General features: G+C 44.4%; 1 protein-coding gene across 5 annotated transcripts in view; it reads right to left on the reverse strand.

Moving 5' to 3' along the window:
* Nucleotides 1-13,903, reverse strand: part of trps1 (trichorhinophalangeal syndrome I) — a 144,481-nt gene that overhangs the window by 56,675 nt on the left and 73,903 nt on the right. For 4 of the 5 annotated variants that reach the window (XM_086136942.1, XM_086136941.1, XM_086136944.1 and 1 more), the window contains one exon: nucleotides 4,295-4,727. In XM_086136942.1, the coding sequence (XP_085993068.1) occupies nucleotides 4,295-4,307 (13 nt within the window). In that variant the 5' untranslated portion in view covers nucleotides 4,308-4,727. Of the gene's footprint in view, nucleotides 1-3,351; nucleotides 3,415-4,294; nucleotides 4,728-13,903 lie in introns of all 5 variants that reach the window. The other variant, XM_086136945.1, reaches the window with a different exon arrangement.

The following is a 13,903-nucleotide window of genomic DNA, read 5'->3' on the forward strand; positions in this document are numbered from 1 at the left end:
CAGCTGGCGGCTAATGAAAGCACCATGCCAGTAACACCCCACAGCGCTTGTGTAATTGAAAGCTTTTCGCCATAATAGCGTCAGGACACAACGGCAGACGGCATATTAAAAAAAAAAAAAAAAAAGGCATCTTAAATGTTTAACTCCTTTAGTAAAACAGTCTCAGTAACGCCATGGCGGCTGACGGTGCAATCATTTCCTCCCACACGCACTCGCAGCAGCAGCTGTACGGCTCACCGGCATATGGATTAAATAAATCCAGTGTGCACGGAGCTTGTTAACACTTGTTCAGTTGGCCACGGCATAAGGTGGTAGCCAAAAAGAGAGAGAGGGGGGGGGGGGGGACAACACACCCTGTGGCGGCACACATACAAGCAGGTGAGCGGCTGTAGCTCGGCTTGGCGTGGGGGCGAGGAGCAACGCGCAGCGTAATTGCTCATGAGGCAAACCCAGCGTGCAGGATCAGGCTCGGGAAGCCGAGTTCACGCTGAACGGCGAGTCGGGTTTGTATGCCCGTTGGCAATGTGGCTGGTTTCAAACCTGATCCGATTAAGGCATTTCAACGCAGTCCGGCTACAAACAGTCGGGAGACGAATGAAGTGGGCATTGGAAATCTAGGTTGGACCCACTGCTGGCCCTGCTTTTGTCTTGTTACCGTTTTTCTGATGAACGGCGCCAGGGAGAGCGCTCACCTACGTTAGCTCGGCCGACGTATCCGTCATACGCGATCGTTTTGGCGACTTTTACATACTGACAACCTAACAACCGAGTAATAGGACTTGCAATACAGTGGCTCACCACACACCACAAATGAACAAAACACCAAAGTAGTTGTCCTCCGCAGTGGAAGACAGAAGTAGGTGTGTGCGTGGAGGTGGAAGTTTCCGCATTCGCTCATCTAATCACATATGGAAGTAGGAGTGGTTAAGAGAGCGGCTGCTTTTGTTCACGGTAGTTTCAAAACAGCCTGTGAAAATACATGTACAGTAACTTACATTTTTAATCGCGGCTTTCAAATGAGTTGAGCGTACCGCCGATAACATCTTGCTAGCTATGGCATCTACTAGCCAGAAGCTAAGCGGCACCGTATTTGTTTACAGTTTGCAGATCAGAGCGCAAATAAGCAACATTTCCTGACGCTTACGCGATATGGTATGTTGTACGTGGGAGAGCCGCTATATTCTTTCTGCAGAAGGCAGAACGTCTTCCACTAGATGCCCCCGACCCACCAGTTGAGAATCATTGATCTGTTTGGCAAATGGTTGGGGCCAATAATCATAAATGTTAAACCTGTTCAACATTTGACATCGCAAATCCTCCAACAGTTTAGTCGAGGCATGTGAGCAGACCGCTCAAGCATGCGGTGTGCATATTTGTGTGGACGGGAACATGACTGTCCTCTGGTTTTAGTGCTGCTGCTAGGCTGAATCTCATCATCATCATTGGATAGCAAACGTGGTTTTCAGAGCATGGTCAAGAAAAAAAATTTGAAAAAGAGCTTAGCAGGTTGGCAACAAATACAAGTTAATGGAATCTCGATAACACTGTGGCCTCATAAAACACACGGCTAAGCAAAAGGTCACATTTTTACACTCGACATTTCAACACACTTCACAAGCTTTTTGGATTGGATGTTTGGGAGGGGGAGAAAAAAAAAGGTAAGATAGTGCTCCAAATTTCCTGTAAAGTCATTGAGGTTATGTTGATATTGCAGTTTTCTCCTAATTGCACAGATTTATTTTTGACACCCTTAATTTATAAGCGCTCGTCTCCTAATTACCAAAAAGATGGATGGACGGATTCATGTCCCGCCCACCTCAGACTGCGCAAGTGACCTGGGAAAAGTCACATTAGCTGCGACCACAATGAAACTGCACTGTGTTTACTCTCTTCCATTCATTTAATCAATTATGAAATCTCTCTCTCTCACACACACACACAACGCCTAACGCACTTCTGTCATTTCGCCGAAATGACAAGGCAATCATGAGCAAACTAACAAATGATGTCATTAATTGCGGTGACGTCTGGCGACAACGCCTTTATCCATCTTTGTCTGCACAATTTAGATGTCTCTGCCAGGGAAATACTTTGTCGAACAAAGATTAAAAAAAAAAAAAAAAAGTTCACGCCAAAAGTGAGCGTGAAGGTGAGTGTAGTGAGGGCTAATGGCCGTGCTACAGAATGATGCACTGGCAGTTCCTGTTCCAGAGGCCCATTTTGCAGCCCTGATGGAGCATCAAGTGTTTTAATGCGCGACAGTGAGAACAACCAAAATTCGAAAACAACTGTTGCTAAAACGCTAACAACTGGTAGACTAACATGGAGCAAGATTCCAACCCCAGGAGAGAATGTGTGAAGGCAGACGTTCTTTATCAACCGAAACCTAGAAAATCCTTTAGTTACCAAAGGCAGGAACAGCATGTCTGGGGAGGAGGGGGGGTCTTGTTTCGTGCAGTTTATGGGGGATTGTGTCGATATGGCAACACTTTTTTTTTTCTCCAATCCAACCGCTCTTTTGATTTGTCATTTGTGGGGGTACATTTTGTTACAGCCTTAGTCCAAAGTGATTAGATTCATTACAAATGTGTTTAAAAAATAATAATCATAATAATCGCATGGGCAAAATGATTTACAAACACGGCGCAGTGCTTCATAGATGCACCATGGGCAGCAATTAGTCTTTTTAAAGATGGCGCTACACCCGTCTTTAACCAGCCCGCTACCTCTTTGAAGCATCTCTACCCCTACATAGTTTCGGTAAATGGGATACTTTGTTTTGCCTGTCGACTAAATCTGCGCAAGACTGAACCAAGTGGGGTACAGTATAGTAGTGTTGCGTTGACTATGATGTAACATTTGCAAAAACAACAACAACAAACACGAAAATATTTGGCCAGAGTCATACAGAGACGTAGCATTGACCATGCGGCAGGGCCATTACGTCAGAAACGAGTGCGCGTTTGAAATGACAGCCCGACTTAACTTTTAGGCTCCATCAAGTTGTCTCCACTTGACATTCCTTCAGTTTTTTGCTTTTTTTTTTTTCGGGAACTGCACAAAAACATGTTCCAAATCCGACTTGTGTTGGCAACATCAAAGCTGTCGCAGTACCACAACATACAGGCACGTACATGCGAAAGTGCGCATGTACGCACACGCAAATATGCGCACCCATGGACAGTCGCAGACACCAGCGCGCACGCAGACCACAGCTAAAAGCATCAAGCGGTTAAAAGCAACCCGCCCTGCTGAATAACATCACTAAGCAAAAGCCACTGTACCACATAATGAAAAACATACAAACACACACGCACGAACAAACGCATGCATGCCCACGCACACACTCACGTGCTTAAAAGGCCTTGCGTGTCTATCCCGTCCCATATGTTGAGGCTTGTCCTAATTGTTTATCTAAACACACAATGACAGAAAAAGTCATCATCAAAAGTCTTGCTTTTTTTTTTTTTTTGGTTGGTTGGTTTTGGGCCAGAACTCCAGCAGAGTTTTTAACTTTCATGATAAATTTTAATTGCATTGAACAAGATCTATTTATGATGATGAGTGGATACGCACATACAATAATCACATTCACACACATACATACATACATATATGTATACATAAATACGTACTATACATACAGTATATGTACACACACACACACACACACACATTTTATACCGGAGACAAATTCCTTGTGTGTTCTACATACTTGGCCAATAAAGATGATTCTGATTCTGATTCTGATATATATAAGTTTTCATTTTACATACTGTATATACATAGACACAGACAGATAGACAGACAAGTGTGTGTTTCAAGAAACATCTCATCGAACATAAACTGGAAAAAAAAGTGTGAAAATAAAAGAAATAATAATACAATAACTATAAATAAAATACAAACTAAAAATACATTATAAAACATCAAAACAAAACAATGCACATTTTATCACACAAAAAAATGGACAAATGGAAAAATATATATATTTTCCCATGAGAATTGATGAATGACTTAATCTTTGATCATTTCATTGTACTCATTGAGAAAAATAGGTCATTGCCATGACATTTTGATGTATTAATACAAAATCTAAATTATTGGAGTTTATATTGTCGGTGACCCCACTTTAAATACATAAAAATATACAATAGATTATTAACATCAAATCTTGTTCAAGATTTAACAATGAAGGAATTTGTCATATAATTTGAGTCATGGAGATTATTATTAGTGTAATTTTTTTTAAATTATGGATGTTACTGTCAACGTATTTAAAAGTATGTCTTACCTCTGCTGGTCATCAGGTTATAAAAACATGCCTGGGCATCAGTTCTGTTCAAGCGGCTCAGTTAGGCCCCGGAGGTTTCTGCTCCGAAAAAAAATAGTAAAAGTGGAGCTCAGGCTAAATCCAAGCTCTCCTTTCTCAGCAAGGCCGCATAACTCCACGCAGGTCCATGGCGGCCAAACCTTCAGCTTTTTTTGGGGGGGGGGCGGGGGGGTAAGAGGGGGTCAGGGGGAGCTTTAGGAGGGTCTTAAACTCCACATGGCATCCGCTCGCTCTGGTCCACTGCTGCTGGTGCTGTTATGCGTCGCAGCCCGATGGAGCGTGTTGTAGATCCACGGGAGAAGTTTTAAAACAGGTGGCGGTCCAGTCTCACTTCTGGTTTAGATCCTTACTTGTCGATTTTTGTGAAAGGGGGGGAAAAAGTCACCTTCAGCACCTGGAAGAAGGCAGAAACACAAATAGGTTTACATTTTAACATGCAACCACGTTTCATATCAGCACAAATTTTACGGGAAACAATTCCCCCCCCCCGCCCCAAGACTCGCAAATTGGGTGTCATGTGGAAGAAGGAAAAAGAGTTTCATGCCACGCTGCCAATATGACTGCAACGTAGATGGAGAGATCAAATCCATCCCACAAACGAGAGCCAGACGGCGTCGAAATATGGCGGTCGGTGACATTTGTGGAACATGGAAAACTACTACGATCAACGTAGGTCGTCACCCACGGTATCGGGTCGATGGTGCAGAAACAATAGAATGAGTCATGCTACAGATTATCCGACAGATTAATCAGATAAAAACAGATTTTATTCGATTAAATACAAAAACGTGCATGTGAGAAGCAGGTATTACTGTGGTCCACTTGGGGTTGCCATCCTCACCTTCCACACTGCGACTTTGAGTGTGTATGGCTTTTAAAAGGTAGGGCCCCGCCTGGTGAGTGACATGGGTGTCGGCATCAGAAGGTGAGTGTCGTCTTAGCTGTTGTGAGTTCCAGTTTGCGGCTGGTCGTTAACAGGCTAACTCTTCGCCGGTCTGAGTGTTATATGCCGTTTATTTTGTTCTCGCTTTCTAATAAAGCGATTGAAAGAGCATTGATGGCTGGGTCTAACAAGCGGTGGCGGTCTATATTAAAGGAGCTAATATTGTTTCCCGTTATTGTCCTTTCAAGCCCCATCAGGTCAATTTAAAAAAAAAAACTGAAATGTCACTATGGGATTTGTGTGTGTAACTTTCGGTGTTTACAATCCGATGTCAGAAGACGACAATTTCTCCTGTAGGCTTTTACAATGACCCTCGCCGTGGCGGAAATCTCATCCCTCCACGTGGCCATTCGAACTTTTGTCTGGGTTGTAGAAAACAAAGGCGGCGCCCATTCGCGATGGCGAGCGAGTCATTATGTGAAAACGGATACGGGGCGTTTTGGAAGAGAAACAGAAGACTGCTGGCGAGAAAAATCAAGCGCATTATGAGTCATTACAGAAATTATGAGTCATTTTTCAGACCTTCCCATCTCGAAGCGGTACTATGAGTGTGGTTTTGCGCCATAAAAACCCCCCAAAAAAATCACACTGAAAGGTTTTGATATAGTGATATCACAGTGAGAACCCAGGGCTGTATTTTGTCAGATTCATTTAAGACCCGTCCATCGTAAGAGTTGCTGTGACACACAAAAAAAAAAAAATCCCGCTTGCGTATTTTGTACGCTTGACCAGAGAGCGGCTTCAATTCCAGCACCGGGTTTTCTCCGGGTACTCCGGTTTCCTCCCACATTCCAAAAACATGCACGGCAGGCTGATTGAACACTCTAAAATTGTCCCGAGGTGTGAGCGTGGATGGTTGTTTATCTGTGTGTGCCCTGCGATTGGCTGGCAACCGGTTCAGGGTGTCCCCCGCCCACTGACAGCTGGGATAGGCTCCAGCACCCCCCGCGACCCTTCTGAGGATAAGCGGATCGGAAAATGGATGGATGGATGGAAAAATTGTTTCACTCACAATGGGAAAAGGACTTTCTTTCCCGTCAAAAGTTGGAATATTTTCCCCGCGGAGCCCCGACTGGGTCTAGCGGCTCCTCATTCATTTACTCCATCACAGTTCCTCTGTTTTTCTCCTTATCCGCCGCGTCTCCGGCGTGACTTATCTCCATCCTTTCCACTCGTGTGCCTCTACCAACTTTTCAAATCTCTTTCCATGGCTCTGTCTTTCCCATCAATCCGTCACTGAGCTCTCGACAAACCTTCGCATGATTCCTGCTTGTTTTTCCAACTCGTGAGTGCCCGGGACACAATCGCGTGCGCGCGCGCACACCCGCATACATACAGATGTCTTCCCACCACAGTACAGCCATCGCCTCCCTTGCTCCACAGCTGTGTGTGTGGTCCCGTCCGACTATAGGCTGTTACATTGTGCCAGACAGGTCAGGCAGCGTCACTAGCCGGTATATTGGGGGGTGGTAACTTGACTTGGTTGGAGGGCGGGGGGATGTTTGTTTTTCTGTTTCCAATTTGGTCTGGCCTGGGAGGAACTCCACACTCCGCTCCGTCTCAAACGCACCATTCATGACGGCCCGACGCACGTGATTACACGCAAACACCCGCTCGTCCCGCACACCCCCGGTCACGCTCGCAGAAGGCGTGGCCAAAATGTACAGTTCCCACCTAAACACAAGTTGGTTGGCACCGCTCTCGTCTGCCCTGTACGCCTTGCGACTGGCTGTCAACCAGTCTAGGGTGAATCTTGCTTCTCGGTTAGGCAGGACTACAGAAGCGGGATATTTAATCATTGTTTTGATCATTTCAGGTCAGCTATCAAACCATCAAACATTTCATTCACATCTGATTAGTCAACAGCCATCAAAAATAGCAATGCTATGTTTTCAATTTTGCATTCTTGCATGGCCCTTGCTGTATGTCAAGCAAAGACCCAACCATCCTATTTTTTTTTCAAACCGCCATAATAAGTCAACTTTACAAACTACGTCGCCATTCGACGCAGCTTGAAGGTGTCAAAAGAAATGACTATTTCAAGGAAGCCCCAGTGTGAAAAACACAAACTAAAGCATGTGTAAAAGTACTGAACATCGTTGAAACCACGCTCGTCAGTGCAACCTGTTCAAAGCAAGAGCAGACACCGAATCAAATTCATGGAATCCCATTTTACGAGCTGACAAGCAGACGCATCCCTGGCAGCGTTCAGGAAAAACCTTGCTCAAACAAGAATAGCCAAATAACGTCTGGTTGTGCCCGTGGCTGCTCAGGCAGCTTTCCAACTCACGGTGGCCCAGACATACAGAGCGCATATTCATCCTGGGCGACGCGGGCAAGCTGCATAAATCAACAGGTATCTCAGCATGGGTAAGTCTCTCATGCTGTCAAAAAAAAAAAAAAAAAGAAATAAAACAAATTACATAGAACAAACTTTTGGGGGTTTTTTTTGCAGTAATCGTGGGCGTCATGGAAGGAACTAGTAGCGGGCATAAATCAACATGTTGATTGTTGACTCTCTGGCCTCGTCCATCTGCCTTTTTTTCCCCCTTCAGAAATTATGGAAAACAAACCTAAGTCATGCCAGAGGAACACACACACACACACACACACACGTGCCAAAGTCGACCAGGTATATAAAACGCTTTGGAAGTGCACCCACCCACCCACACACACACACACACACACACACACACGTGCACTTGTCTGTCTGGCTAATCTCAAACATGACATCACTCGCACATAAGCCGTTCACAGAAAGAGAAGGGAAAGGAAGAAAGACGGCCACGAGGCGCATATGCACCGACACAACTCTTCGCCGCCTGTGTAAACACACAAACACGCACACTTTTCCACTCGCGCAGAAGCGGACGTTTCCTGCAGAAGCGGCCCCTCGCCACCGCCGCCCTCTCCGACTGACGGGAAATGTATCTGGACAAACTTAACGCGCACACGCGCAAGCGCGCAGTTTGCTAGGCCACAATGTTGACTTTGATATTTGCTTGCAGGGACAAGCCGAGCGCCGTTTCTCCACTATCGGGAAGCGGGCCCCCCCCCGCCATCTGTGATGTCAATTTCAGAGAGGAGCGTCAAAATTTGTCACACGATTGCGAGAGTTTGTGAGTTTTCTAGTTTGAGCAGGGTGCACAATGATCAGTTTGACAAAGTCAGCAAAGGCCCCATTATCAGATGTCTCTCGATGATTAGCTTCAGCGATTATCCTGTGGTTTGGGGGTTTTCATTTTCCCCTCCTCAATCTGCTTGGAAATGGTCAGGGCCAACAATCATACATGCTAGACATGTTCAATATTTACGATAACAAATCCTGAAACCGGGCACATGCATTCTGACAGTCGCGCTCAAATTATCCGGCAAAGGGCCAATTGTTGGATGTGAAAGACCATCCTCGGCGATTATCCTGCGGTTCAGTGTGTGTTAAGGTTGATTTTTTTTTTCTTGGCCTGCGCAGTGCTGATAATCGTAATTGTTAAACCTCTTCAATATTTGCGATCACACATACTGAGAATGAAGACAAATTTGAGCATTTTTCCTCCCATCCCAGGCGCAATCAAAATCAGCAAGGGTCTGATTGCCGCATGTTTCTGAAAGATTATCCTGAGTGATTATCATGTGGTGTGGGGTCTGGTTCGTGTGATTTTTTTTCTCCCTCCCCAATCTGCTTGGAAAATGGTCATGGGCAACAAGTGTTAATGTTAAACCGGTTCCATATTTACGATCGTCAACACTAAAGGTGGGTTAACGCTATTAACCACAATCAGGGCTGATGTGAGCCCGATTCCACACTTGTGTACACTCACACTGACAGAAGGGCCAAATTCAAGGGTTTGACACGGGCTCTCAATTGTCCTTTGGTGAACGTGTGCAATTGGCTAGCGACCGGCAAAAACAAGCAGTATTTGTGGGCTGGGCAAATTAAATCGATGTTTCAATTCCAATTGCAGATGAATTAGTCGATTATTATGCCCATCCCTAAACCAGAGAGAACTATTCATAGGCATGTTTATTCCCTCCATTTCCAGCACAACGATTTGCGCAAATCGCCCCGTAAACCAAAAGCAAAAACAGGTGCAGTCCATGCAGCTGCCATCGGATATTAGAGTAGGCCACCTCAACTAATTCCATTTGAGCATCCCCGGCACTGAATTGAAATTCAAGTTCAGTCTATTCAAAAGAATTTTGGGGTGGCGGAGTGGGCCGCAAATAACTGTAATGGATGCTTCTTCGGATGTGCTTATTAAGCAGATTACATTTGCATAATCATCTGTAGACTTCCAATGGCGCTATGCTTTCGACGCGCTTCAATGCGGTTTCCTCTTGCCCGTGACACTTCCTTGACACACACCCCCCCCCGACCCATCCCTATTCAGAAATTAAAATGGCGGAACATCAAACACTTTGCTCAAATTGCAGTGCAGGAATTAGCCGTAAAATAAAAAGAACAAAAAAAAAACAGAAAACGTGAGATTGAGCACATGAATATCAACTTTTTTTTATCGAGTGTTGCAATTTGTACAAAACTACACTTGTATATTTGTGGAGGGGCCTGGGGTGGGGGACTCTTAAAGCTAAACCCCCAAAGAATTAGCTTGCGTCACAATCGTCTCATTAGGTTTGGTTAAAATCTACTTCAGCCCAGTAAACGGCCCCCTTTGGTGCAGTAAATATCAACTCTTCTGTGGAAAAGAACGTCTTTTTCATGAAAGAAATTCCAGTCTAATGATTGAAATTATGGGTTTTTTTGTTTGTTTGTTTTTTTTAAAAGAGGCAAAAGGATGCACGCTTGCGGCAGCGAGGTGAAATCAGCCCCAGCGGACAAAAGTGAGAGGACAACTTTTGAGCGTGAAACAGTAAAAAGCCTAGAAGCCATGCCACAGAACAAATGGAGGGCACACCACCCCCCATCGTGCTATTCCTCTTCCACACACACACACACACACAAGGAAATTTAACTGTCAGCCATAAAGTTTTTGACTATAGCGTGTGATCCACCCCCACCTTGCACCGCCCACTTCCTCCTCTTCCTCTCACTCCTGTCTATGCTAATGATCTCCTTGCTTGTCCATCTGCACTTCCGCACTTCTTACCTTACCTCAAATGTGTCCCTTTTTCGAATGGTCCTCATAACAGTGCACACACTCATCATCCTTCCCGGTGCTAAACTTGAATGGCCAGCAAGGGCATCCGCGTTGCACTTATTTTTTTTTCTCCTATTTCTTGACACAAAAAAAAAGGAAAGCTTCCTCATCCCACCCTCTTTGACCAAACACTCTCCTTCGCACCGTGACCGTGGGCCTCGGACACCCGCCACCTCGTCTCCCTACCACAAAGACCCCCAGATGTGTGCCCCTCTTCATTTCCATTTCAAAAAAAAAAAAAAAAAGGACGGAGGGGACCACCTCCCTTCCCATGCTTGACATCCAATCAATGAACCCTCTTCGCACACAAACACACACTGCAAAACTCAATAACTCAGAAAAGCAAGACAAGTGCACTGTTGCAATTTAGTCGGAACTGTACAAAAAAAAGTGCTCATCATTAGTGAGCAGTCCAACAACTTTATGTCTTGTTGTCAAACACTGCACAAACATTTTCCAGTTTTACAACAAAAAAACGACACTTCGCCTTGAATGCACAATCGCGACCGCAAACGCATCACAGCGGGGCATTACAATGTTCAAATTCCAACTGAAGTTTCAAGAAAGGCGGGTTCACGACAGGTTACGAATTATTTTTATTGGATTTATTTGTCAAAATGTACAGATTTCGACCTGGTTTGGGCTGAGAGCACTGACAGCTCATAAAAATGTCCCGCTGCTGCATGGTTGTCTGAATCATAATCTGACACGGCCGGTTCAATAGTGAACGCGGTTCCTGCTTGTTTTCATCGCGGCTCTTCTTTTCGTCCAAGCCGCCTCCGCGAAGCAGGAGTTTGCTGAAAACTCGCCTCTTAAGTGGGGGCAGCGCACAACACGGCAATGAGTGCGGCTGTTGTGAACGCTGAGTGCAGCTAATGGTTACATAACTGAGTGATTGGTAATTGGCCACATTAGGAGCCGTTCTTCGAGGCGAGCACAAGAAAGACGGCCCTCTGTCCTGTCAGAAGGTTTCGGCCGGCAAACATTGTTTTGAAATAAATTAGCCAACTTTCACGAGGTCAAAAAGAAACTTTTGCTTCCCTTGAGCCATTAGGAAGTCAACATCAGTGCCACCTTAAGTTACAAAACAAAAGTGGATGGCCATTAACTCATTCAGTACCAGCCAATTCTAGACCAAATCTGAAAAGACGTTTGAAAACGTCTTTGGGAGTGAATGAGTTAAAGATTAATTCATCTATTAGGGAGTTGCTATTTTTTTCTTTTAATGGGATGGCTCTGAATGAGCTGAACTTTAATTCAACGTCAGAGTGGTATTGAGCAGCCGCGGATAGTCGTGTCACAGCGTGGATGAAGCTCGCCTTCCCATCGCGGACGTTTGTTGTTCACCAGAGAGCAACCCGAGAGACTGAATCTAAAGTGTGTCTGATCAGTGCAGCCGAGTAGTGTACTCGGCTCAACATTTTCAACTTTAAATTATTATTTTTTCATTATATCACTAATGAGACTCCGAGTCCAGACGTGAACCCTACAGAGCATGCATTTTTCATCCTCAAGAGAAGACCGGGGTGAGTTGTGCCCTAACCCAAATCAGACAAGTGAAAGAGGATGTGTGGAACGTTTGGCAAAGCATCACAAAAGAAAAGCAGATATTGGCTGATGTCAGTGAGTCACAATCTTGATTGTGTTACAAAATACTCAGTCTTGGTCACGGTTAAGGTATCTATTTTGAGTGTTCCATTTCCTTGGTTCATCCAAAGATTTTGCTTCCAAGTCAAGTTTCCAATCCAGATGTAAATAACTGCAAGTAAAAGCTTAATTGACCTTCTGGCATATTTATGATGGCTATCAAACCCAAATGCTTTCAGTCCATTTGGAAAATAAAGGGCACGGGGTCCAATACTTTGGTGGGGAATATTTTTAAAAAATAAATAAATAAATTGCACATGGGGAGAAATTCCAATTTTATACAACGCAATCTAAAAATCTACTTTTGATGCCAAGTTAGTGGGCCACCAACTTCTGCCAAAGTTCATGTTCCTTGGAGAAAAGGCCTCAGGGCATCAGCTCCAACCAACCGCAGTTTCTGTCTTATTGGATTTTCTCGGAGGGTCCAAGTCAAAATGTCAAGCTGGACCACAGGCAAGCTGAGAGGACAAGCCAGGATGAGCAGCCTAGCGGCCAGCTCCATTTTTGACCCCCCCCCCCCCCACAAAAAATACATAAATAAAATAAAGAACCCAAAACCAAAGCAAAAAAAAAAAACTGTCATTTCAAATCAGAGCTACAATTACCCGAGACAACATAAAACGTCTGCTCCTTGTTTCGTAGACAGAATGGCTGACCCGCCTATTTCGGAGAGGACCGAGACGACGTTGAAACGGTCGCCAGATGTGCGTAGCCAGACGACAATGCCAAAAGGGTTTGAGCGCTTGTGTGCGTGCGAGTGTGTCTGAGCAATGATTTAAAAAGCAGCTGAAATGAGTCCGCGATCTCAGCAGGTACCCGTTGTAACACTGAGACCACCTGTCGAACATTACGGTTCAAAAACCACGTACGGTGAACTCCCGGTTCATCTCACCTTCCAGACCAGCCCACCCTTTAAGAGACAATGAAAACAATTTTAAAAGTTTTCCTCCCTCATTCATAGAAATAACAAATTAAGGTTTGTTGTGCTTTTTGGTTGTGTAAAAAATTTTTAAAAATTATCGGATATTTTGAATTTGGGGAATTGGCGGAAATGTCGAACTGACAAAACTCACTTGGAATCAATAGAGATTTTTTTTCCCCATTGTAATAAGATAAGAAAATCGTTATTTGTCTCACAATGGAGAAATTCCCAATTTACAGCAGCAAAATTATGAAAGGGAGAAAGTAGAAGACAAAAAGTATATAAATAAATATAAATATAAAATATAGATATAAGCATATTAAAAATGGATGAGTGGGGGTGAGTCCAGGTTTTCAGGACGGTACCACAATGGGGTTCGCTTGGGAACACGGAGTAATACCACGATGGTTTGCCAACAATAACAATGATATCATGACACTGTAATAGTGAGATAAACAATATATTGGAAGAAAACCATTTCGGAAATGCCGTGGGACATTTCTATGCTATTCTGCAGGTCAAGCACAAATAATGTGCAGTGCTCACGCAAACTGGCAATGAGATTAAAGTATTTGGACTAGCAGAAATGTTGACGACCTAGACGGCGACCTATTATCAGCCCCTGAATGTCAACGCCTGATCCTACAAGCTGCGGCAAGTCATGTCGGACATACCTGCATTCAGATATGTCCATAAAAGAAACACGCGGGCACAATGCGGCATTCGAGCGGGGGGGAAAAATAACTCTGTACTTTTCCCATCAGCCTTTTCGGTGTTCCAACAAAAAGAAACTTACACGTTGAATCACATTCAGGCCACTTGCGCCTCGGTCACATTTTCCAAAGCTAATTTCACTGTCTCTCTGTCTGATGGCTTAATGTGGGAAAAAGGAGAGGAAATTA

The sequence above is a fragment of the Hippocampus guttulatus genome, chromosome 18 (assembly GCF_054856545.1).
Source record: "Hippocampus guttulatus isolate MCC_2025c chromosome 18, RoL_Hgut_1.0, whole genome shotgun sequence".
NCBI classification, from domain to species: Eukaryota; Metazoa; Chordata; class Actinopteri; order Syngnathiformes; family Syngnathidae; genus Hippocampus; species Hippocampus guttulatus.